Genomic DNA, 26,751 nt, shown 5'->3' with positions numbered 1-26,751 from the left:
TTTAAACTTAGGAAACAATAAATTAATTATTATAGGTAGATACATATTATGCACAGCCATATAAGACGGCAATGAAATTTATGCGTCCATACCTCACCTGCCTAAGAAATTTTTCGCTTTGAGAGCAATTCTTTAAGTTTTTTTATGAATTCATTACAATTGTCTCGTACAATTTTGCACGTTATTTTTAACTTAATCGTGTTATAAATCCTTGAAATAGCTAAAACATAAATGATAATACTTATCAGTTATCCTGTGTCAAAGTTGCTCAATGGGAAGCAGTAAGGATTGTTCGCGTTAAATACATTACAAGCTTAATCAGAGAATTAGGGCCATCCGCATTAGATAAACATAATTAAAATATATTAAAATAAACGTAGGTATTAAAAATTCTATTTTATTTTATTAAAAATATGTAGAACAGGAAAAGATAGATATTATCCTGTTCATGGTTTAACCTTTTGAGTGCTATTTGGTACACTAGATATAAAAAAAAATATTGAATTACCCATTATGCTCGCCCCTTTAACATCGGACAAAAAAAATGGCGAAACGTGGGTGTATTTCATACCAATTTTGCCACACCTCGTTTTTTCCCTGTACCTTTGGATCTAATAGGTGTGATGTTATGCTCGAGCTAGACTGTAGCCAGTAATCAAGAGATTCAGAAGAAACAAGACTAGGGAACATAGATTTTGGTAAAATATTCAATAAATAATACATTTAAAATCAAATCGCTATAATATAGAGAAACATGGGCCAGATAAGTATTCAATAAGTATCAGACAACTCATCTGGATAAAGGGACAGCAGATGTTTGAAAATAACCAAGTAATTAACATTATATCATGTTCATTATTTGGTTAATCTTCACTTTTTCGTTAGCTGATCGACATTTATTCGTGAGTTTTGAAATTCGGGCTATGCCTATAGTTTACATTTTGATGTATGAAACACACATACATCTTATGAATACATGTAATTATATTACACACTAGTTCGTATAAAATGCGTACAATACAATATTTTCAAACTTTCAGTTTGACTAGTTTTACAACATTTTTTGACAAAGATCTTACATAATTTCATCTTAGTCTTATTAAGAAATTTCGTTTATCTACACCGTAGTTATATTAGAATTTTTAACAAACGAAATACATTTGACTGCGGTACAATATAACGACGTTTCGTAATAAACTAGGAGTTGTTACATTTACCAAGTTAGTCCCCAATTTGGATGTATTTTAGAAACGAAAAGCTGGATCACCTGTCGGAAATTGAATCCGAAAGTATCGTAAACTAGTGTACTACTTTGTAAATACTAAGAATGTATTTATTTTTTGATCAAACAACAGATTCTTTTAATTGTAATAAATAATACAATAACTCTAAGTACAGTTAGCTCACGTGAAATGTTACAGAATATAAAAAATATATTTACAACACATAAGAAAAATTGTACTTGAGTAACCATGAGTGTATCTGATGCATAAAATAAATTTATTTAGAGCAAACAAATGCCATTCTCAATATTCAATATCATATTGTCTAACGAAAGACTAAATAATATTGAATGTTAAGTAAAATCATCGGCTATATTACTTTTATTTTAAACAGAGCCTTTTTCATAATTCAAAACTTAAGATATATCGAGAGCTCTCTCGTACATGACGTACGGGTGTAAAACTACTTCCGCTTGCCTTGCTAACTCATATTTGGGATAAAACTGTGCCTATTAACGCGTTAAACGCCGCGGCGGTGACCGGCGACCTCATCTGGTTTACTTTAATACGCTACGGAGGGCACCGGTGACCTCAAGAGGTTTATTAGTTTTATTTATGGAACCCTACGACAGATTCCTATAATAAACAGTATGTGTACGTCACTTGATAAAATATATCCATTTAATTATTTTTTTAAACTAATAACTGCTTTGCTTTCGTGGCGTTAAACGTGTTAAGAACAAAGAAAAATACTTTCAAGTATGGTATAATATTTAATTTAAACGTTAATCTTCCTGATCTTGAAGAACTGTTGCATGACCTCGTCGGTGACTTGCGAGCGTCTCTTCTGATACGCCTGTATGTACGGCGTGATCGTATCTATTGCGATCTTCTTCAGCTCACCCGTCAGCATCTCGCCGGATTCGTAGTCTTTCTTTATCTGTAGAAATAATGTTGTGTGAATTATTTTGTAAAAGAAAATTGTATAAGGCGCAGAGAATGGAGGTCATAGAATCGACACCCCACGGAGAGAAATTAATGTTAAAATCCTCTAATTGTTGTAACAGTTTTAGTTTATAGTAGTTTTAGATATTAGTTAATTCATATGTAATATTTCCACTAATAAAAATTCTGACATAGAGCAGAAAGCGATTTAAAATAAAAAAACGTCGTCGATCTGCAAGACTGGATACACGTGGTTTAGTATTATTATTTCAGGGAACAGATTTAGAATCGAAACGTAATAATAATCATAAAATTTAAATACTACTGAAAGCGTGCGCCCACTTACAAGATACACGCACTAACACCCACGACGTAATACAGACATTACTCATTCTACTCTATTTAATTTCTTGTATAAAAGAGATAACAAACTTACTTCAGCTAGCCTCTCGTCGTCTTCCAAGAAGAAGGTGAGGTATTTGAAGGATATGTCTACAGAGGTGTTGCCACCCATCAGTCTGTGCTCCTCCACCGTCGGCTGACCGCCAGAGAACGCGTATTTGTTGATCTGTAATAAGTATTATATTTAAGCGTGTATTATAATTTAAATTAGTGTTTCCTTAGAACTATAAATAAATTAAACTTTATCATCATGATTCTTTGTTTATGTCAATTACATGCACGTACACCCCTTTACATGTATGTATACGCACAAGTCTCAAATTAACATAGTCATAAAGGGCACGTAACTTCACTGCGAGCTAATATTCTGAAGATTTCAGCAGGAATTGTAAACACCTCAACATGAGCTTAGAATAAAATCCCACTCGGGAATAAAAAAGAGCGTTATGATCTGCGTTCGTATACACTTATTATCGAATCACATAGTTATTAGTTAATCATTAATATTATTTCCATCAAGTCATTATTTAAATATTTCTATTGCTAGAAATGTGGTTACACATGTAAGTGCCCTAATGCTGAAACATGTCTACACTGTTAAATAAATTACCTTATTCTTAATCTGTTTAGGTCCATCATTCAAGAAGATGGAGGCGTTGGAGTCGCTGGCGGACATCTTGTGCTGCGCGCCCTGCAGCGCGGGCAGGAACGTGGCGTGGATGAGCGCCGGCTTGGGCAGCTTGAGGCGCGCCGCCACGTCGCGCGTCATGCGGAAGTACGGGTCCTGGTCGATCGCGCACGGTACTAGGCACGGTAGCTGGGGAATTGACAAAAGACAGTGTTTAATAATCGTGCTTGAGCTTATGGGCGTTTTTCCACGATGGAAATTGGTACTGGATATGTTTCGTTTTCGAGATTTGTTTAATTGAGAAATGTATTGAGGGAAATATTGTGTAAAACTCAAATTTGCAGAGAAGAATATGTTTTGACGATTCTCTTATCATAGTCGTTGATTTTACTGATATTTTTGGCTACTTGATTGAAAACACAATTTTTATGATCTATTTAACTTTAATTAAATGATCACTGACTCTTTTGATTACTTGAAACACTATTTTTGTGCATTAGAAGTAATTTCGACTTCGGAACCGTACACGCACGTAAATTTCTAACATATACGCGTGCACGTAAACGAGGCTCTTTCAATCATTCGGTAATAAGTCTTATTTAACTAGATCTAATTTAATCACGATCAAAATACACCATTTAAACTAATTACATAACTTACAACTTTATTCTCAAATATGAAAGGGAAGCTAGTGGAGAAGGCAGGCGCGGCCTCGATGGAGGGGAAGGTGATCTTGCCGATGACGTCAGAGTCGCCGAACCCGAAGATACCCTTCACTTGATTGTACGTCACGCACTTCTGTATCCTTAACATGTTCTGGTAAAATGCTGGACACTGACTGAAATGAACAAAAAACAATTTTAACTACCCGTTTTCTTTGAAATATGTATGTTCTATTTTCGCGACGGCGCAACCAGTCCACTGACGAATAAGATTTTGAAAGGCAAGTCATGAGTATGTGCCTGGAGTTGATTTCGATGACAGCAGTCATACAGATAGGATTGTCTAAAGAAAAGTAAAAACAATGACTCAAAACATTTTGACTGCCTCCGTGATGCACTGCTTAAGGTACCATACTACCATTGCGTCGAAAGGCCGTGGGTTCGATTCCCTTACGATTTGTGAATCGCACACATAGTTGTTTTGTGTTTGGTTATACATTCTGTCCGTTGTTTGTATATTTGTAAAAGTACCCATGACACTAGAGTAACTATTTTTTAGTGAGGGAAATCTTTTTACAAAGAAATAATATAAGAAAGATTGCCTTAGTAGGTTTTTTTAAATCTAGATACACTCAACTAAAGATTGATATTGTCGCACTGCTTAGTCTACTAGGAATACAGTGTTTGAATGTTAGTAAAATAATGTAGACTCACCCAATAAAATCTAGATCATTGAATATAAAAGTATTTTCTGGGTTGAATCCTACTGCAATGATATCTTTAGCATTGTTGAACGCCATCTGTCTTGCGTCTTCAATCTTGATGTCCCTCCACAAAACCTTCTCGTCATCTGTCAACTGAATGATCAGGGGTACTTCAAACACATCTTGAAGCCATCTGAAATTATTTAAAATAGTTTAGTTAATAATTTTCTATGGCATTTTTGTTTACCTGTATCTTTTGTTCCTTTATACTCGTTAAATTTATTTTACCTGTATAAGCAATATAGGCGATACATGATTTTTTATTAAAATAAAAAGATTTATTCTACTAAACTTACAAATTTACTGCTCAGCTTTGCAACAATGCAAGAGACAGTTACTAAATGTTTGGTTTGTTTCTTTGCAGGAACTGAGCTTTGTTTTGACTGACAAATCACATTTTCATTGCCTAGAAAGGTCCTTTACTAACCTCAATTAAAAGAACTCATTAACTTTAACTCTCTTTAACTCATTTTATAATGTAGCTATTTCTTCCAACTGCTAAAACAAATCTTTTAGGCCTTACTTAGTAAACATGAAAGGTATCATGTGTCCAATGTGCATGCTCTCTGAAGAGGGTCCTCGTCCAGTGTACAAGTAGAACTTCTTGCCTGCTTCATGGAGGTTCAGGATGTTGTGGATGTCTCGGTGGGAGAAGAATATACCTCGCCTTAGGAAATGGTGGGCTGGAAGTTTAAACAAATAATTATACATAAGAATTTTTATCAACTGCCTTTAGGTTGCCAAAGAGCTATTCCTATATTTTTCAACAGTAGCTCGGAGTCTGGCAATGTGCCTGGTATACATATAGCACTAACCATTCTATGTAGTAAAATAGTTGAGTTTAAATTAAGTTAGAGTGTTAATACTACTTTTGAGGAAAAATATAGTTTTCCTGCATATTGGAATGGGTCTTTAACTTAAATATAAATAATATAATTTGAAATAATGTTTACTACTCACCTTTTTTGCCAGTAACTTTTTCAAATCTTTGTATAACTTCATCATCTATTTTCTGACTTCCAAATTTCTCTGAAAACATAAAAAGTTAAAGTTGGCATCATTTTAACAGGAATTTAAGATCACTGAAGATATCACCTCTCAGGCACTCACAGAGTGCAGTGTTTTCAAGTATAACTTAAATGCTGCACTCCTTATCAGAATATATTGTGTACCTACACTTGAGTAGTTGAATATTATATGTTCACTATCATGTAATATGTAATAGGATCTAACACAGTAATCTCAAGTAGTTCTTATTATATACTATTGGAAAATACTTACTGATTAATTTGTCATAGTCTATGCCAGTCTCAGATTTGCCTGTAACAGTCCATGGATCCACAAAATCATCGTCATCATTCACAGACATTTGGTTCAACTGCTCCGCTTGTTCTTCAGTCATTTTAAGATCTGAAATTTATTTATTTACAAGTTGTTACTTAGTCAATAACCTAGCGATAGTGTTTCAATTATCTCTTGTTATATGAATGAAATCATATCAGATATGTAGATTAGTCAGTAAGTACGTGGTCTAGTGACATAGTAACATTATATTACAGGTAAATAGTGTCGAAATATGGTTCGTGAGCACAAAGTAAACGCCAAATCATCACTATTAAAAATTAGGGTTACAATTTCCATCAAGACTTACTTGTGAAAAACTATTAACTGATAACTTAACAGCTACTTATCATAAGTAATACCGCACTATACAAAATCTGATGCAATTTTTTTCGGCGAAAAATTACATTGATCGCCGTGTGCGGTGCTGTCACACTTTCACAACGAGTTGTCAAATACGTTTAGTTACTGTAGGTTGGGTATTTATTTCGTTCAAATCAGTATTCTGTTAAACCTTCTATTGCTTCTGAAGACAAGAATTCGTCTTTGGTGAACTAAAAAATGATTAGTTAATGACATTTTTATTGAGAAATTTGAGCGAAACGCTAGTCTTTTTTAAAATATATAACAAAAATATACGACATATCTAAACGTAGATGTTTCATAGTGTGGCTATCCCTAATGTAAAATACTACTAAAAATAAAGGTTATTAATTATTTATAACGAAACAGACGACATCGAACAAATACATAGCTGCAAAAGTTGCTTCTACGTGTCAACTAATTTAGAACTCAAATTTATTGTATTGTTTAAAGAACCTAAGAGACTACGGTATTATTTTCTACCACTGTATAAAACTACCACATGAATATTAATTTTGTTGCCTGCAGTGCAAGTGTGACAAACGTCAAATTTTGTCAATAATACGTTTCACGAATCACAATTTTTTTGCTGTATTTATGATAGGGAGTAGGATAAGCTCGTATTTCTTTGTCTGAAAATTGTATGTAGATTTTGTGTTAAACAAGCCGGTGTGTTGGTGTTCTTGATGGTGACCGGCGACGAATCAAATGGTGGCCGTTTGTCGCGTAAAACTACGAGGTCCCCGAACCGTAAGTCGAAGAAGACAGATGCAGACCTAGCAAAGGGGTCAGCGTTGCGAAATGCCTCGCAACCTTCGGTCCATAAAAGGAATCTCTACTTTGTTTCTTTCCCAATCATCATTCTGTTCAACATTTTAAGATCAATTTTATATCAACTTTTTATAATTTTTAAATATTTGTATACGGCGTCGCATCGGTTTATGCACAAGCCTCGGAAGGCGGGCGAGTGTAACTTGGAAGTAGTGGTGAAGGACGGTATAGTGTCAACAGAACTAGCCCCAAGTGAAGAAATGTCTCACATACACAATGTGGGTCCAGGGGACCCCCTACTTGCCAAACAAAAACATCACCATCGGAAAGCTTTCGAATATATTTCGAAAGCACTGAAAATTGATGAAGAAAATGAAGGTAAGATTTTTTTTCTTTTTTCAAAATTCCTTTGTCTAAAAAAGTGAGAAAAAGCTATCTTATAAAATTTTACATAAAACATTTTTGTCATGTCCTGATATAAGTTCGGACTGTCACATTTGTATCCATTGCCCATGAAGTTCAAAATCTAATGAGAACAATATCTGGGAACTGAAAAATTTTTTATTGTTCACAAACAATGGAAATATATGAAAATCTTTGTCTCTAAAACTCCTAAAATGTTTGGTGGTGTATATCTACCTACAGTAAATTCATTCAAGGTATTCAGTCTTTTTTTCAACTTATAATTTTCATAGGTTTATTCTGAATCATTCTATAAAACCTTAACTGCAATTGTGACATTTCATTAATTAACTAAATAACACAACACAGTCAGTAAATTGACAAAAATCCTTAATTCAAACAAACATAAAACTAGAACACTGATATAAAACATACATTAATATTTCAACAATACAGGGATTCACCCCTTAAATCAAGTGCAGATCATTTATTTATTTATATGTTTATTACCACCTTACAGATTTGCAGATCATTTATTTATTTATATATTTATAGGTACATTTAGGTCAAAAATACTTCTGACCATAAAAGTTACAGTTAGTGAATTTACCACCAGTTAATAATAGGGCCAATGAGAACTTGAAACTGGGTCATAAATAACCAAGTTAAAACATATTATGAACTCAGTGTTCATGAACTTTATAACTCTGAATCATGATTATTGTGAAACACTGTTATACAATCAGTTGGCAATGAATAACTGTACAAAACTGTTTATATCACACATTAAGAATTAATTTAAGTAAGACAAACAATTGTGAGAATTTGTTTTTCCCATGATATCACCATTCATGGACACTTTAGACTTTAATGAAAGGCTAGATTAGACTTAGTAAGCTAGTGTTTATAGTGATGTTTTTTATTTTTCTATAAAGGTATAAAATTATGTCTGCCTGTAACTGTTGTATGTCTTGTTTCTTTGCTAAACTTTAGTCATAGTTGAGCTAGTTTATATATTTGTACTAGTCCATTTAGGCTGTCAAAGGCTAAATTCTGTTATCCTCAGCATTTGCTGCTTCTAGTCAATGAGCATCATAAAGGTTTTCCTTCTGGAGATATAATGTGACGATCATTCCACAGGCCAAAAAGAGTTAGCCATAGAGCTTTACAAAAAAGGCATATATGAGCTGGAGCGCGGCATCGCCGTGGACTGCTGGGGCGGGCGCGGCGACGCCTGGCAGCGCGCGCAACGACTACACGACAAGATGAAGACTAACCTCGGCATGGCCAAGGACCGCCTGCACTTCCTCGGTATGATACATCAGCATATTATCCAAGACGCCAACATCACTGCCACATCTATCCAAGCTAAACTGACAAAGCTACTTTATTTTGAAAGTGGAAATTGGCTGTATGTTTGCATGCTACGCTTCGTATTTTTTCTTTTCAAACATATATACACAACTTATTCCTACAGTTTCTTGAAGTTAATTTACTGTTCCCTAATGTAGCCAACCTTGTCGCGCTCAGTAAGTTGGGCGTAGAGAGTGAGCCCGACAGGAGCGACAAAAAGCCAACGGAGTCGCCTCTAAAGGCGCGAAGGCCGTTAGAGAAGTCGAAGACGACGTTACTCGCGCATACAGAAAGTAACAGTGGTCAAACGAAGCCACCGAACGAAGGTAGAACACACAGAGATAATGCTTAGCTTCGTTTGACGTAACCTACTGCAAAATTCAAACCAAAATCAAAACTAACATATCGATTATGTAACCGTTTAACACTACACTCGAACATTGGAAGACTAATTGGAAACTTTTTTTTGATTGTCAATGTTTGCATGTGGGTTCACTGTGCCTTACCATCATTTCAGCTTGCAAATGACACGTTTTATGGTGTGTTTGTGTGTGTGTGCGTGTGATAATGATGTGCATTACATTACCACTGCCTCTGTACATAAATTCATTTTACCAATCACTTAATTTATTCATGTAATCGCCCAACATTTCCATTAAATTGTGTACTGAATTTGTGCATTTTCGTGAGTGATCGATCATCTAAAGCGTAATGCATCATCCAATATTAGCATATATACGCTAACGCGGACATTTTAAATTAAGTAACATTTGTATGGACGCAGTAAAGTTTGGCTTGCATAGTAACTAGGTAGCCTACGTATTTTATAAGCACAGCACGATACAAGCATGTTGTATGACATCAAAGCATTTTATCTATATTTAGAAACTAGACTTCAGCTCATAAACACGGTCATCGATGTTTGTACCAAAATCTCAGACATGAAGCTGTCCGTACTCTTTTATACATTCATTTCTGCATTTACTATCTACGTAGAAAGCATGCGTTTATTATATCACTAGACAAACATTAATATCAACATTTAAATAACTGTAAGTCGCGAATATATCCTGGCGCATTTTACGTCATATTACATACACATTACACAAGTATTTCCTTAATTATAACTTATCTACATTGTGCAATTACATCTTACGCATTAACAAAAATATCTTAAATAAGATCGAGATAAGAGCAAGGTTTTACAAATAAAACGCCTCGCAAAAAACCGCCAAATAACATCCTTGAATTTGTACAAAGCGATTTGACGTACTTAATTTATCGACCGAAAAATATTATGCTAATTGGCGTACTAGGCTAGTCGGTTTCAGTTCATTAGATTTCTATGGAGGTCCTGTAGAGCGTGCACGCGTAGGGGCGTACGCAATCAAGCGTGCGGGCACGCATGATCTTTTCATCCGACTTGTTTCCCTAACATCTCGTCACGGTTGAATAGAACACAATAACTACTGTATGTAATGTTTGCTAGTTAGTTGTCAAACGACATGTTTTGTTTATTTCACTCGTGTACAATATGTCGAGAGGGTACTAAGTAAATGAGTGTTGCGTAAACCCTTCGTCTCGCGTCGTTGAGCAAGGCTGAGTGGCGTCATCTGTCAGTTCCTACATACGCTGACCCTTGTATACTCACCTAGATTGTTGTATGTTTCTTAGAATGCGTATGAAATCATTAATGCCTAGGCATATCACAATAGGTACTAGTAGCTCTAGAATCAATATTGTGTCAATCATACTTAATATTATAAATGTGTACATTTCTTTCACAAAAAATATACCTACTGGAAGGATATAAATGAAATTGGGTACACTAGGTATCAACTTAAAACCTGAATCAACACATATGATTTTTACCCCAGGAAACCTTTTCTCGCGGGCGTTAGTGAGCCGTTAGTTTTTTATAAAAAAAAAGATTTCATCGATGTATATCATATTCCACATACCTACCTAAATAAATATACGTTAAGGCTCAAAAATATTATTTGTTCAAACTATGTAACAAAACATTTTATTCCTATACCACAAAGAGCACGTATGCGGCGCGTTGTTGTATTTCACCGGGAGATATGCTCCACAAGCGAGATACCTTACATAGCGCGCTCCAAACTTTTCTACGGCATGTTTATTTTATAGCGCAAACATGTTTTTGTAAAATGCTTCAACAGTAAGTACAGGTACGAGGAAAAATATGTACACACTGACATGTTTCCCATCTCATTTTTGTTTACGAAATAGAAAACATACTGATGTGTGTTTGGTCTTTAAAATTAACTTCCTACAACCTTATTATGACAAGAATTATATTGGTGTTCTTTATCATTATTGACAGCTTTTCTCTACTTACTGCTAAGCATAAGCCTACTCCCGTTGACGTCAGTCTTCCAGTGGCGCAAGACAGCCACTTCGGTCCAAGTCTTCCCGACAAACTTTATTAAGTCATTCGAGCTTAAACACACAAATTGACATTAAAAATGTGTCAATTAATGTATCGTGTAAAAGCATCTTATCTAAGTATATTTAGAACCCAATTTTTTCTGTTCATGAACACTGATATCAATATTTATCATTAAGAAATGAGATGTCGTTCGATTTTTACCGCGTTGAAGACCAGTTGTGTACATTAGTATTATATGTACAGTTGTACAAGTCGCGATAGTTAATGTGTCTAATACAGATTTTTGCTCGTAACTGTACTAGGTATTCAATACAGAATAGGTACTCACAGTAGGTTCGCAATTCGTGATCCTACGCGATACCTAAGTGTTTAATGAGGGAAGCACACCATTAAAGCGATGTTGTCCATTTAGTTTCGTCGTAGGCGACAATCGACTTGACCCTATTAACGCCTTGTTAATACACTCTATAGAATCCACGAGTTTGTTTACCTTGACTACAGAATCTTAAATATTTACGTACATAGATTATTACTAGCACTTGCCCGCGACTCCGTCCGTGTGGGCTATAGTATGTGTTAATCTGGTACATAAGCTACAAAACCAGCACTACCAAGTTTCATCAAAATCAGCTCAGTGGTTTTGGTGTGATTGAGTAACATCCAACAACATCCAACCATTCTTATAGTAATAGAAATAGTAGTTTCTAGTAGAAATATCAACTTAGATGTCATTATCTATTGATAGTTTATGCGAGAAAAAAATCGACTAAGACTGTTTTTTACATTATGTCCAAAAAAATAAGAACCCGTCGAGCAAAAACAATAATAATATTGTCTCTCAATCTTCCTATTTAGACGTGGATTAGGACCAATATTTTCCATTTAAAAGATAAGCCTTTGTTTCAATGTATTTTTCATAGCATTCTATTTGTCGTTAGACCCAATACCGTCTTATCCACAGCCTTAATGTTGAAATAACAGTAAAGAACTGAAACTCTGAACATCGATTAAGATCAGTAGGTCTTCTGATTACCAATCTTTGATTGCCCCATAAAATTAAACACCGTGACTAAACGGGCACTCCCATCCGAAATATAAGTTGAGTAATATTCATTTATAAAGAGGGACCACTGAACTTTATCGTAGCTGTTGTCAAGTTTCATTATGAGGATCTGACTGCCTCCGTGGCGCAGTGGTTTAAGTCACCACGCCACGCTACCGTTGCGTCGGGAGGCCGTGGGTTCGATTCCTACACGGTACAATTATTTGTGCGATCCAAAGATAATTGTTTCGGGTGGTTGTACTTTGTGTCCGTTGTTTATATATTTGTTAAAGTCCGCGCCACACAAGAGCAATTCTTAGAGCAGGAGTTGTCTTTTTAAAAATAAAGGATGTCATTGTAATATCACGTTGCTTTCTTCTAAAGAATATCTCGCCAACTTTCTGTCTGGATTTTTCCTAAGTTCATTCTGAAAAAGATATTGTCGTTAGCGAAGAAACGGTCTTTGTTCTTTCAAGAACTTTTTCCAGATTGTAATCTGTATAAATTTTCCCGTTTCCAGACTGAAAGTCTAGACAAAATAACATGTTTGCCCTTTAGGGTTCGTAAAGGGTTATTCCAGTTCGTATAATTAGCGGCAAGCCTTTCAGATACTTTTGTTCTATTTCTAGAACAACACGAATTTCACCTTTACACAGACCGTCTGTATTCAACCCGAAAGCCATTTCAAAGCGCGATTCTCGAAATAAAATCGCCACAAAGTATCGATTCAGTCTCGCTGCTATAAAAATACGTTTCATATCTACCAGTAATCTTAGCTGAAAGCTGCTACAATACGCATTGACGCATTGTAGGTATGTCTAAGAAATACATTGTCTGCAATCGATCCGATCTAAAAGAAAGTTTTCACTGATGTAAAAAAAGCGCCTTTCCACAGTCTATTTGATATGAACCTTTCGCAAGACGGACGTTGACCCAGTGACATTGACTGTGGCCCCTTTCCGTCCGTTTAAATCAATCGTTGAGTACTATCTATACTAATACTAATATTATAAAGCTGAAGAGTTGGTTTGTTTGTTTGTTTGAACGCGCTAATCTCTGAAACTACTGGTACGATTTGAAAAAATATTTTAGTGTTAGATAGTCCATTTACCGTGGAAGGCTATAGGCTATATATCATCACGCTACGACCAATAGGAGCAGAGTAACAATAAGTAGCAGTAACAATAATGTTACAAAAACGGGGAAAATTTAGACCCATTCTCTCTTATGTGACGCAAGCGAAGTTGCGCGGGTCAGCTAGTAAATTGATATAAATAAATGTTTGAATGGTAACAAGACTATTTTATTCCGGCTTGTTGGTTCAGTGATCGTGACTGCTAGCCTTGTGGCCTTTGATTCTGTTCTCATTGTCAAGTTCGACGACAAGGTGATTTCTTTTTCATAGACATGTTGTGATAAAAGCTTGATAGACGATTTCAATAGTACAATAGTGTTAATTGTCTGCAATAAAAAAGGGATCATGCTTTTCTTTTAACAAATTCCTTGTACTATTTAAATAGTTTTCCCCTACCTATTGCAAGAAATTGAGACTACGATTTCAATAGTATAGCCTTCATTGACTTGAATAAAAAAGGGATTATGCTTTTCTTTTAGACTAAAAATTCCTTGTACCTACTACTTATATAGTTTTTCCACTACCAATAAATTTAAATCCATTTCTTAATGTTCCGTTCGTAAAATGGTCCTCTTGTAAGCTCTACTTTGTCAAACGTAGCGTGAAACAATCTTAATTGAATTGTTTTCAATTTATTTAATTGCATTTTTGATTGGTTTGGAAGTATATTTGGTTTTGGAGAATAATAAAATAATGTTACGCTAACCCAAATAGATGAATTTATGTCTAATGTTGTCCTCGATATTTTAAACGAAAATAAAATTAACACGTTCGCTGCCCCTGACGCGTATGTGCGTTTTGTAGAACGCACATACGCGTCGCGGGCAGGGAACGTGTTAAAGTTTTTGTGTCATATATTTTAGTCCGAGCACTCCGAGCTAAGAGTATATATTTTTTCTTTTGTAGAAGTAGGTACCTTCTTTGGTTCCATGAAAATACTATTAAACATGTTTTTTAATTACATTTAGACCACTCCCCACTAAGATTTGATCTTGTCTCACGGGGACTCTGACAAACATACAAACAACAGACACAAAGTACAACCAAACACAAATAATTGTTCCGTGTTGGAATCGAACCCACGATCTCCCGACACAATAGTAGCGGCGTAACCACTGCGCCACGGCAGACACAAAAAGCTTGTAAATAATGCCAAAAATATTTTACTATCAGAATACTAGCGTCCATACAAATGCCGCAAAAACGTAAACACAAACTGCTTCCTATATATCCTGCATGTAAATAGCTATTAAACATTCTAAACGCGTATTAAACAAGATATTTTAAATGCAATTGTTAGAGCACATCTCACGTCAGTAAGAACAATCTTTTGTGCGGAACTGAGTCAAGGAGACTCATGAATGAGTACTCTTCAATAAATCCTTGAATATATCGAATATAATAAATACTATTGTGATATTATTAACTATAGGTATGTTGTTGTGTGTATAACTTAGAATATCGGGTGTATGGGAAACTACGCTTTATGCCACAAAAGCTTTAGACTTTTTAAGGTACCGTAGTCATAGGGTGAAAACGGAACACTATTACTAAGCCTACGCTGTCTGTCCGTCTGTCACCAGGCTGTATCTCATAAACTGTACTAGCTAGGAAGTTGAAATTTACACAAATTATGTATTTCCGTTGCCTTTATAACAACAAATACTAAAACAAAAAAAAAATCTCTATACAATAATATAAACGTGTACTTTTCAAATTTTTTGGTACGGAACCCTTCACGAGCTATTCCGATTCGCACTTGGCCGGATATTTCTCTTTCATAGGGCACTTCAGTAAAATATTGACAAATATCGACCACTGTAAAATTCTCCGGCAACTGACCCAAATTGGTGCTCGTAAAAATAAACGGATGTTGCAATTCTTTTAAACTGTTTCATAATTAGTTTTAGACAACCATAATGTGTTGTTTTAAAGTGTATTCTTGGGTTTAGTTTACAACAAAAGTGATATATTATAGGAAGAGCATTGTAAATGTAACATTGTTTGAAGTTATCGCTACTGTTAGTCGAATAAAACCATTAATTATTGGATAGATAAAATACTGAATAAATCTGATCAATTCTATTATGTAATATTCATAATGTTGCCGTAGCAAACCTTGCCAAATTATCGGTCGAGGCACCAGTAAACTGAATATCCGAATAACAGGGCCTTAATTTTGAGCAAATTCAATCTGTTCTCTACCTATCGCCGCGTAAGACCGGGTTTATCTTTTATAGTATACATCGACGTGCGTCAATCTATGTGTTCCGCTGTATTATGTTCATAGTTGTTATTCGTGCCCATAATATTATCATTTTATTGGCTTTAGCGTAATATACGTACTTAATTGGGTACATTATTAATTATTTTTGACATGGCCAGAAACATTTCTCTAATTAGGGGTCAGCACATTTATCGACAGGGATTTTTTACTTAGTTATACATACATACAAACATAATATTATGCCTGTTGTACTTGAAGGTTTAGGCCGAAACCGATGAATTATACCCGCGCTTCGGCATTAAAAATTGTACAGGCCCATGTAATAGGAGGCGAACTTATTGCCATATACCGGGCACTAAGTTATGTAATGCATTATTATAGTAAAGTAATATAATCTTATAGGTGCGTAGTAATCGTAACCAGCGGTCTTGTATAACAATATGTATGGATGTAAAAAAAACAAGAGAAGTTTGTAAGGATCGTATAAAATGGCGTCCTTTGGTATCTACCTATGGAAAGAAGGCGTGATTTTGTATATGTATGTAATCTTATGTGTCGCGTGTACGAGTAGGTACTATTCCATATTGTCTGGATTTACATTGTGTTAAGCTTTCGGGTACAGAACAAACAGACACGAGACTAATTTATAACTTGGTCTAATAGAATAGGTATTGTACGATGTACGAATAGACGACAAGGATCGTACATGACATTGATTTATCTACCTTTGTTTGCTTAACGTCTTAACTAAATGTGATCAGGTTTTCAATTTGACAAGGTTTAGCGTCACTTTGAATATAATAAGTGATAACCTATCTGCGTACATCGTACATTATATGAAAAATAAAATGATGGTAAATGTATGTAAACAGCTGTCAAAATTTCATCTTATAAGCTATCTAATAGATATATAAAAGTAGCGAAACTGTGCGTTAGTCTCGTATCGCTCACTATTAAAAGTTTATAGCTTTGAACAAGACTTTGCAGTTCAGAGTTTCTTCAAATATGTACAATAGGAACATAACTATTGTCATGGACGAAATTAATATGTGTTTAACTAACGGATAACCTTCCCATCTCGATGTAACTTTCGATAAATGTGCTGAAATCACCCAAAATTTCACCATAAGTATTCCAAATCACCAGCTTATGACCCCCACATATTATTCTTTTATTAATATTCCGAACAGTCGCAGGGCGTAAGCTCACGACGGCTGGCCGACGGGTGCCGAGCGGTGTGGGCGGGCCGCTCATGAAGTCACAAACGCTGCCACGGTCCATGGGCAGGTCTTCCTCACAGCCTAATAGTTCCAATGGGGGGTACAGCCGGTATCCTATGAAGCCGGCCTCAACACCACCAGCGGTGAAGAGACAACTTTCTGTAAGTACCTACTATGTTAGGACACACATAGGTTTATATTAATAGACCTATCTAGTCTGTAAGTACTAAGTCCTATATTATGAGTTTATGACACACATAGGTTCATATTAATGGACCTATCTAGTGGCTATTAGTAGTCTGGTAACGATTTGGGAGCTAATTGAGTATATGTCAAATATGTTTTTTAAATATGTTCTTTAGACAGGCGTTAGTCCATTACGATAAATATATTTATACTGTTTCTAGAACCACAATAAATAAATGCATTAATTAATACAGATCTTAATTTCCTAAATTAGGAACTGATAATATTGGCATGAAAGCTACGAAACTTGCAGCTGAATGCTGAAACCTTCCTCAACTTAGCACCTCTTAAGAATCATGTAACTTTGACGTGTATTGTAGCAACAGAAACATTTTAAAGTATCACTTAAAATTTTATGATGTTTCTGCGATCGGCTCTCTGAAAAGTCTACATTACATATTATATTTCTTAGAGGAGCGCATTGTTCGAGAGAGTTTTCGAAGCGTATTTTTGTAAAAGCCAGTATTTTGACGCTTGTATGTTTCACGAGTTGCGACACAAAGCTATAAGTTTGTCCCCTCGTAAATACCCTTTAAAATGCCTTTAGATTTTTTGAACTGGTTTGAAAGTGGTATGAGTTCAATGTAGTGAAAAAGAGTTTTAAAAACTTGTAGTAGTCATCAAAATTCTTTTTTGCTCTATAAACAGGAAGGAAAGAAATACACGACGTCGTAAACTATTATAAGGATAATGAACTAGAGATTCGGCAAGCAATTCGGATTTGATTATAGTTAATTGATTAAATTATGCATGTGAAAACAAACTTTCTAATTGGCCTATCTCCTAATTGGCAATTTTAGTTTTAATTATCATCTAAAATTAAAGTCACCAATTGGCATCTTCATTCACTTAAAATTCATTAATTCTATTGGTCTTCTTTAATATATTCAAAATTAATATTAACTGTATATGTTACTGTAAAAGCCCGAACGGTGGTAAATCCTAAGATTTTCCGGTATAACCTAAGATTTACCAACTCTCAATGGTAAAAGTCCGAACAAGCCAGAGTTTAAAAACTATGTTACGATATATAAAAAAATCCTCCTTCATAACTATGTTTATAACTATTTCACGGTATAATTATATACTGTGACATAGTTATAAAGAAGGAGTTTTGGGCATAGCGACATGGGTAGGTTAGGTTAGAAGGCTAAGGTGGGAGCGAGCGAAGCGAAGCTCCCACCTTAGCCTTCGTGGTTATTTTTTTTTAACCACCCAGAAGGAGGAGCCCCGCGAAGCGGGGCTCCGGCGACATCTCGATATCATCAAGTAAATATAGGTAAAAGTTCGAAATAAAAGAATTGTTCGGACTTTTACCATTGAGAGTTGGTAAATCTTAGGTTATACCGGAAAATCTTAGGATTTACCACCGTTCGGGCTTTTACAGTAACATATACACTAACAAGAACTAAAGCATAAAGAAAAAGATTTCAAAATAAAAAAAAACATACTTTTCTACGAATCTACGTCTTACATAACTGTGAGATCTAGCATCGAATTCTGAACGAAATCTACACTTTTTGAGGTTTATTCCGGTTTACTCGAAAATGCTATTGGGTTTTTCCGATAGCTGGTTCTCAGTAGCAAACTGCATCTTAGGCTTGCTGCACATTCGGTTCGGCATTAATTGACCTAGCCGGGCGGCAAATCCGAATATGTGTAGATAAACCCGATCGACACAAGCCGAACAAGTAATTACTTCGAGACGGTTTTGTTGTTTGATAAAGACTGCCGAACTGGATATGTGTGTAGCAAGTCTTAGAGTTAAAGTGGTCCAAGCTGCCTTAAAACTAGTTACCTTGGCACATGTCTACATGACAAGCTGTGGACGCTAAGCTCAAACACCACTAAGCTGCTAACGGGCAGAGCTTGCCAAATATCTTACCGCATTATCATTTATACGCTCGTTAGTACAGCTAACTTGGACGGATTTAATGTATTTTACTGAAAAACCCACACAAGAACGCTAAATGAAAATTCTGGACAGGAATTCCTTCAGAAGGAGAGATTGGTTACTTAAGCTTTGAGTAAATCACGCTGGCCAACTAAGGGCTGGGCAATTTTCTCTCTGTCTCTGTTTAAACAACTCTAAGGCATATAAAGCTTTCTCACGATTTTTAGAACTATAAGAGACCAATAAATCACTCACTAACATTCATTCATCTAACCTTCCAATCAATCCTGGCTCATATCAGGGCGCCTACCAGGTCCCTTCGAACGGCTCCCCGGTCCGGCGCGTGGTGGGCGGTGGGTCTCAACGAGGTACACCGACCAGGAGTCGGACCCCGCAGCCAGCGCTGTCTGTGAGAGGAGTAGACCCTAAGCTGGTGCAGCAGATCCTGGATGAAATTGTTGAAGGTGGACCCAAAGTACATTGGGACGATATCGCTGGACAAGACGTGAGTATTTGGTTTTTTTATTTGTTATTATAAAGTGTACCGAGTAGTGTTAAATTTATTTGTGACTTATGCTCTGAACTGTTGTGAATGTATGGATTTGAATTGTATGAATGTATAGGATTAATTACTAGACTACAGCTAAATATATGTATCTTAAAGGATCACATTAAGAAACCTTCAGTACCTATCTTCCTAACTTTCTTGAAGTGTCCTTGAAGAGAACTGTTTTATATTGAATTTGAACTTCAAATAAAATCCGGTTATTGTCCAATATTATCTGCGTAAATCAGTAGTACTTCAAAGTCCTAAATCACCAAAAACAACATTCAAAACAGCCGACATACACAGTATACAGGATGTTTTTTCCACCCAATACATTACATGTCGCGGGAGTCATTTATTCGCCGCAACATTTCCACACAAAGGCGATACCTATTTAAAATTGATTGGTGTCCAAGTGTCGGAGAATTTTTTCTTTGAGAAATAAATAAAAAATAGTGTAGTAGAAGTAGTCTTTAACAATAAATAAAACGTGTACATTGACCTGAAGTGTAACGGTATGACGCGGACATGTTGAATTTCATTTGCTAGAATGATCTTAGATTACGTTGTGTCCGTCAAAATGGCGGGTGGAAAGTCATGAAATCGAATGAAACGTGCTCTATTATTTTGTAGTGTTTTGGTAGTATTTAGTAGCTAAGCAAAAATATTTAGTAGTATTACCAATACGATATGAAACGAAAAACAAAATCCGCCGCCAAGCTGATGTCTGGTTGGCGGGTGGTAATTGAACGGCGTGAAATGCTTTACATTTTTATATGTCAGATTTTAGTAGTCTATTGGTAGGTAAATAAAATAACATTAATCTTATCTACGTGCTAATAGTTTACAAATTAAAGGCATCACACACACTACATCGAGTACGCCTACGCATATTATCACAGCAATGTTTACTTAACAGGTTTATAAGAGATTTCAAATTTAAAGCTCGTTCATTCAATGTAGGTACTATTTTTTTTATTTAACATTATTATATAATTTAATATATTCGTTTTTTATTAGTGTAAAACAACGGTAACATAAATTATAAAAAATACTCCTCCAGACTAATAACAATGACACTCGTAAGTAACATTGCTGTGATAATATGCGTAGGCGTACTCTATGTAGTGTGTGTGATGCCTTTAATTTGTAAACTATTAGCACGTAGATAAGATTAATGTTATTTTATTTACCTACCAATAGACTACTAAAATCTGACATATAAAAATGTAAAGCATTTCACGCCGTTCAATTACCACCCGCCAACCAGACATCAGCTTGGCGGCGGATTTTGTTTTTCGTTTCATATCGTATTGGTAATACTACTAAATATTTTTGCTTAGCTACTAAATACTACCAAAACACTACAAAATAATAGAGCACGTTTCATTCGATTTCATGACTTTCCACCCGCCATTTTGACGGACACGATTACGTTACGGTAGTGTGTTTTTATATGGCCCTCGGGTACCTTCGGGTTTATTCGTGATCACTCGGTTTACTTTACGGATACAGAAGACGACTTCGGGGCGCAGTGGTTAAGATGGTCGCCACGCCACTACCGTGTGTTGCGAGGTCGTGGGCTCGATTCCCACACAGAACAAATAGTTGTATGATTCACAGATAGTTGTTCCGGGTCTGGTTGTACTTTGTGCCCGTTGTTGTATGTCTGTAAAAGTCCCTGCGACACAAGAGCAATTCATTGTGCGGGAGTTGTCTTATTATATCTTGAAAATATAGATCAAAACATTGAAGGCAAAAAGAAGGATTAAATTCGGCATAAAATAGAAGTTTCTACGTTAAATAACATTTATTTCAAATTGTAGTTAACGCCTCGTTTCAAAGTCACGGTCGACGTAAATTCTGAATGCCTAATATTAACGACACTACAAGTCTACTTTTATATACCTAATTTAATTCACATCAAAACTATATTATGATAATAATGTAATACGAAATGGTTCTAAGCAATAAATACCTTTTTTTAAAACATACATAGACCAGAGAAAGTAAACGCAAGTCTCTATCGCGGACCAATTAAGTGAATGTAAATACATAAATCGAAACAACTTTTTTTTACTATTAGTTGAAAAAAGGTTACTCAAACACTTTTATAGAAAATTGAAGAGTTAGCCGATATCCAATTACTGAGTTTCTAAAGAATAAAAAAGACATAAACAAGTGTAGAAGCTTTTGGACTGTCGGCTACTTCGTTCGTAAACTTTTTAATAAAACATAGACTAAATCTGGAATAAGGTAGTGTTGTGTCATTGAAAATATTTTTTGGAAATGTTCCAAAAAGTTTTTTTGTGAATTTACATCTCACGTAGACGTGTACAGTCAGTAACAAAAATGGTTATACAAACAATTTTGTTTTCTATAATCTATACTAATATTTTAGAACTGAAGAGTTTGTTTATTTGAACGCGCTAATTACTGCTCAGGAAATACTGTTGCGAATTGAAAAATTATTTTACTGTTGGATAGCCCATTTATTGAAGAAGGCTGTATAACATCACGCTACGCTATCCAACAGGAGCAGAGTACCAGTATAAAATGTTACAAAAACGGGAAAAATATGTCATTCTCTCTTATGTGACGCAAGCGAAGTTGCGTGGGTCAGCTAGTCTTAGATAAACTTGATGCCTGCTGGTTTCAAATATGGGGTTCGTTGTCTGTACCATTTTGTTTGCAAGATATATGTGTGTAAATAAATCTTCCTTATAATTAATACATTATAAGCACGGATAAATCAACACATGCTTTGTCACTTTCTATCGAGGGTGCAACTCTTTGGTAGTGAGAAAGACAGAACTCTGTATAACTAATCCGAGCTTACGCGAAATTTCTAAGAATGTCACAATCACCAGATTTTATTCAATCACTTTTTATGATAAGTGTACAAATCTCGTCTGATATTATGACAGTACCTAGTAAGAGTAAGTATATGAAAAAAAGGTTGTTTTTATGTCTAGGCAGTTTCTCTACACGTAGAGTAATCAAGATAATTTATGATGATGTTTACGATTTCTTTATTATTTAATTTAATTTAATTATATCTGAATGATTGAAGCTTACTTATAAAAAGAAAACTAGCATTGATCGGACTTTTTACTTCCTTTTTCTTACGTGATTTATCGCTAGTTAGTAATTTATTCACTAACGTGGTTTTTAATATGTGTATAGATTAAACTTTGTAATGTAATTTTATAGTGATATAAAATAAACTACAAAGCTCTTTTCTGCGACAATACAATATGTAAAAAAACCATGATGGTCACATTTTTAAAAGGGCTATAAACAGGCGAAAAAATCTAACATCACGCTATGACTTATGGGATCAGAATTATCACTGTAAACACGAGTCTAAAGTATAATTACAAATAAAAACACTCAAACACCTATAACATATATTTCACAAGTTCTTCACATCAAAGAAAAGTATTTCATCAAGTACGAGGCTTGAAATTCGGCACATAATACCGAAATATTCTGAAATGCCTTCGTGTTATTAGGCTTTGAGTGGAGGACGTGGGATGGGTCAGCGAGTAGGACGGGAACGTCTTTGAACACATTCCGACGAAGCACAAATATTTCCACGAACCTCCGCCGTTGGCGGTTCAAGCCACCTTTACATTTATACTCTTTTTCACTTGTAAAAAAGAGTAAAGTTTATGTCCCTTGCATTAACTTTATTTAATATTTTTAATGATTATGAAACACCTTTTTTATTAAAAAAGACAACTCCTGCACTAAGGATTGCTCTTGTGTCGCCGGGAACTTTTAAAAACATACAAACAGCGGACATATTAACAACCAGACCCGAAACAAATATTTGTGGATCGCCCAATAATTGTTCCGTGTGGGAATCGAACCCATGACCTCCTGGTGCAATGGTAGCAGCCACCTAAACCATTGCGCCACGGAAATTAGATTACATGTTCAAAGTAATTTTTCACTGTTAGATAGTGTTGTTAATTTTCTATTGATATTGGTAACTATTCTTATACAAAAGAAAATCCTTCCATAGATAGAAGATTAATCGATGATCACACATAAAAAAACAATCCGAACATCCTCCACCTTTACTAAAGTCGGTAAATACGCAAACTTGGGAGATTTTTAATATTCATTCTGTGGGAAGGGTTTTATTTTAGGTTTGAGTTCAAAGGGTATGCCGTTGGGGATTCAATACTGCGGGCTACAGATGATGTTTTAATTAAAGTTTTTATATTAATTAATTTGATTTTCAATCTCCACTAACGACCATAGCGTGTATATTATAACTGTTCAGAGACGACTTCCTCAATAGATATAGTTTATGTGTTCCGTTCTAGGAGACTGAAGAAATTTGTCAATCGCTGATGTAAATTAAAACCAGTTTTGAGACATTTCTTTATTGATCTTTTTGACGTATTTATGTCGAAAATTGTGCAAAATCACTAAAACAATGAAATGAATTGTAAGAAACGTATCTGAAAAAATCTAGAAGATTTGACAGGGGTACTTTCTTAATAGTATACACGTCTATATTCCATTTAATAAATTCGTAAAATAATTTTTGTCATCTATCTGACACCCGTAGCTATACGCGTGTGTATTTTGAATATTAAAGCCTTGACACCACATAGAAATAAACTGACTTCTTATTTGTGAAATATTTTTTCAATCGAAAATAGTATTGGAGGCTATTGATTGAGGTTAATAATATTTGTTATGGTATCATATTAATTATCCTTTGTTTTTTGTAAGCATAAACCATTTTATTTTTCTGTTGTAGGCTGCAAAACAAGCTCTACAAGAGATGGTAGTACTACCGTCACTCAGGCCTGAACTCTTCACTGGCTTGAGGTCTCCAGCCAAAGGACTCTTGCTCTTTGGACCTCCAGGAAATGGTAAGTGTCTTCCTTATCTGATTGTATTTTGCCGTCAACTTAATGTCAGACTCGATCAAGCCTGAAGCGCTTTGACGGCTTTCCACCTGCCATCTTTTGACGAGAAAAGTTAAGTTAAAAGTTTCATGATCTCCTTAGAGGTGACTGGCTGGTATAAGCAGCTTGTATTCAAATCTGTATTTAATTGCTTAATGCAAAATTATCATTCAATTTTAAGTGATGCTTATAGATTGAGATGCCTTTCTGCGTTCGGCAGTAAAATTCCTAACTTAACATTTTAAGTCAAACATTTGCAGTAAAGGGAAAGCATAAAATAAAACGAACTCGACACAACTTATGACTTTTCTCTACCATATAAGACTTGAATCTTAATTAACTTGCTGTCTCTCCATTTCTTCTAAAACGAAAAAGGACAGCAAACAATTAACAAATTGTATAACATTATGAAAATGTGCAATTAAAACAGTGAGTCATTTGAAGTTACATTTAAATGAATTATCAACTGTTTCCGCTTTTATCAATGAAATATACATAAATGGATGTATTGTGCATGAATATGGTAGTTGTTAGATAATCGTGATCGTACTGTTGTTGGTCTCGCTATTAATTGAAACAATTCTTCCTGTGTTATGAAATTAATTGAAACTAATTTATATCACGAACAATTTGTTACACCTGGCTTCGTGGTCTAGTGAATTGAATGCCAATTGAAGCTTAGTTCTGCGGATACAATCATTGAATTGTTTTACCAAGTTTATTGAGTTATTGCATACATATCAAATTCACTTTACGGGATATGTATAAGAAATTATTCTAAATAACTCATATGCATTCATACTAAATGCGTGCACGTGCATATTCCCGTGACGTGTCACAGTGCGTGCTCGAAAGACGACGATTTCGACGACTTTTGAGTCGAGATGATTTTCTAGTATTTCTTTTATCTTAAAAAATACAATATGGGTCATAAAAAAAATGTTGTTGTTAATGAATCACTGAATCCTCATTATCATATTCTATTAATCCTAATAAATGGTTTTCTTAATACTATTCTGAATGCCTGGCTCACATAGACCTCATGGAACTTTTTCTTAGGTAAAACATTACTGGCTCGGTGCGTGGCGGCGGAGTGCTCGGCGACATTCTTCTCCATATCTGCGGCGACGCTCACTAGCAAGTACGTGGGAGAGGGAGAGAAGATGGTGCGCGCACTCTTTCAAGTCGCCAGAGAACTTCAGGTGAGACTGCTACACCAGAATCTATATCATAAAAATACTACAGTAAGAATTGTTCTGGCGTGTAGGCCGTGATTGGCATAGTCACTAGATGCTCTCCAAATCGAATCACGATTCTTATTCAAGGAAATATGAATATTAGATGACATTTTCAAACGCTTCCTTCCACAATCGCGTTTGCTCTGAACTTTTGTTCAAATCAGAATAGAAAAGAATCAAAGTTGAGTGAAATAGTCACATAATAACAACTTTTAAAACAGTAAGTACCTACTTCGACATTTGAGGCAATGTTAGCAATGATAATGGGAACTTATTCAACTTATAGATACTTGATCTCAACTTACTCTAACTAATTATATGCGTAAGACCCAAGTTCAGTTAATGTACCGTCGTGTATGCTGTATGGTAACCACTTACAATAAAAAAGTATAACTTAACAAAACATAGGTTCACTAACTACTAACCGGCACATAGATACGACTTTATCATTTGTTTTTACTCTCACTTATCGGTAAAACCACTTCTCTCAATACCTACTAGAACATGATACCGCCAAATCAAGTTAGTCTCAGTTTGCGGCCAAATATTTGTAATAGATGGCACACTGAAGATAAAGTGCCTATTCGCCGGTAACCTGGCACCGCTCCAGTTTCATCAATCGTGTTATATTACACATGTTATAGGCTTTGTAAATTAACCGCTATACGTTTAATAGTGAAAACGAAAATACGGTCTATACGTTTACGTATAAGGAAGTATACGCATTGAACGTATAAGTGTATTTTTGTAAGGTCGTGCGGTTGTTTGTCACTGTAATTGTCGATATGTTATGAGTGTAAATGATATGTAGTTCACAAAGACTGGTATATAAATGTTTTTATTTGTCTCCATAAAGTTGTTAGGATCTGACGAAGGCTGAAGGCTAATATTAATTTTTGGAGTACCAAGTCTCTTGCAGAGTAGATTATTTACCTTTAAAGTTAACTAAATGGTCTCTACTAATAGTAGAATGAGTTTTGGACAAAGACTCATTTCTAGATTAC

General features: G+C 35.1%; 2 protein-coding genes across 5 annotated transcripts in view; one reads left to right on the top strand and one right to left on the bottom strand.

Moving 5' to 3' along the window:
• Window positions 1-1,983: 1,983 nt before the first annotated feature.
• Window positions 1,984-6,409, bottom strand: TrpRS (Tryptophanyl-tRNA synthetase). 2 transcript variants are annotated; one of them, XM_076126754.1, is made up of 9 exons: window positions 6,276-6,409; window positions 5,906-6,034; window positions 5,585-5,653; window positions 5,148-5,307; window positions 4,575-4,757; window positions 3,859-4,036; window positions 3,181-3,387; window positions 2,605-2,736; window positions 1,984-2,163 (listed from the first exon to the last, which is right to left on the bottom strand). In XM_076126754.1, the coding sequence occupies exons 2-9, from the start codon at window positions 6,024-6,026 to the stop codon at window positions 2,002-2,004; spliced, it is 1,212 nt and encodes a 403-aa protein (XP_075982869.1). In that variant the 5' UTR covers window positions 6,027-6,034; window positions 6,276-6,409; the 3' UTR covers window positions 1,984-2,001. The 2 variants fall into 2 exon arrangements, with proteins under 2 accessions (XP_075982869.1, XP_075982870.1); XM_076126755.1 differs by lacking the exon at window positions 6,276-6,409 and having other exon boundaries at window positions 5,148-5,309; window positions 5,586-5,653.
• A 479-nt stretch (window positions 6,410-6,888) lies between these two features.
• spas (spastin) overlaps window positions 6,889-26,751 on the top strand; it is a 37,436-nt gene continuing 17,573 nt past the window's right edge. The window contains exons 1-7 of one of the 3 annotated variants that reach the window (XM_076127170.1): window positions 6,889-7,477; window positions 8,642-8,812; window positions 9,013-9,180; window positions 16,862-17,052; window positions 19,345-19,536; window positions 24,359-24,473; window positions 25,569-25,711. In XM_076127170.1, the coding sequence (XP_075983285.1) occupies window positions 7,015-7,477; window positions 8,642-8,812; window positions 9,013-9,180; window positions 16,862-17,052; window positions 19,345-19,536; window positions 24,359-24,473; window positions 25,569-25,711 (1,443 nt within the window). In that variant the 5' untranslated portion in view covers window positions 6,889-7,014. Of the gene's footprint in view, window positions 7,478-8,641; window positions 8,813-9,012; window positions 9,181-16,861; window positions 17,053-19,332; window positions 19,537-24,358; window positions 24,474-25,568; window positions 25,712-26,751 lie in introns of all 3 variants that reach the window. The other 2 variants (XM_076127169.1, XM_076127171.1) reach the window with 2 other exon arrangements.

Source organism: Anticarsia gemmatalis, chromosome 19 (assembly GCF_050436995.1).
Source record: "Anticarsia gemmatalis isolate Benzon Research Colony breed Stoneville strain chromosome 19, ilAntGemm2 primary, whole genome shotgun sequence".
Classification (NCBI taxonomy): Eukaryota; Metazoa; Arthropoda; class Insecta; order Lepidoptera; family Erebidae; genus Anticarsia; species Anticarsia gemmatalis.
The sequence above is the reverse complement of the archived record's forward strand: the minus strand, read 5'-3'. Positions and strand labels throughout refer to the sequence as shown.

What these genes read in the sequence shown, in the direction of transcription:
- TrpRS (XM_076126754.1), bottom strand. Translation starts at nt 6,026, where the DNA reads ATGACTGAAGAACAAGCGGAGCAGTTGAACCAAATGTCTGTGAATGAT. An exon ending in CTAAACAGATTAAGAATAAG is followed by an intron (nt 2,737 to 3,180) that starts GTAATTTATTTA and finishes TACTTATTACAG; the next exon opens with ATCAACAAATACGCGTTCTC. An exon ending in ACGACGAGAGGCTAGCTGAA is followed by an intron (nt 2,164 to 2,604) that starts GTAAGTTTGTTA and finishes TTATTTCTACAG; the next exon opens with ATAAAGAAAGACTACGAATC.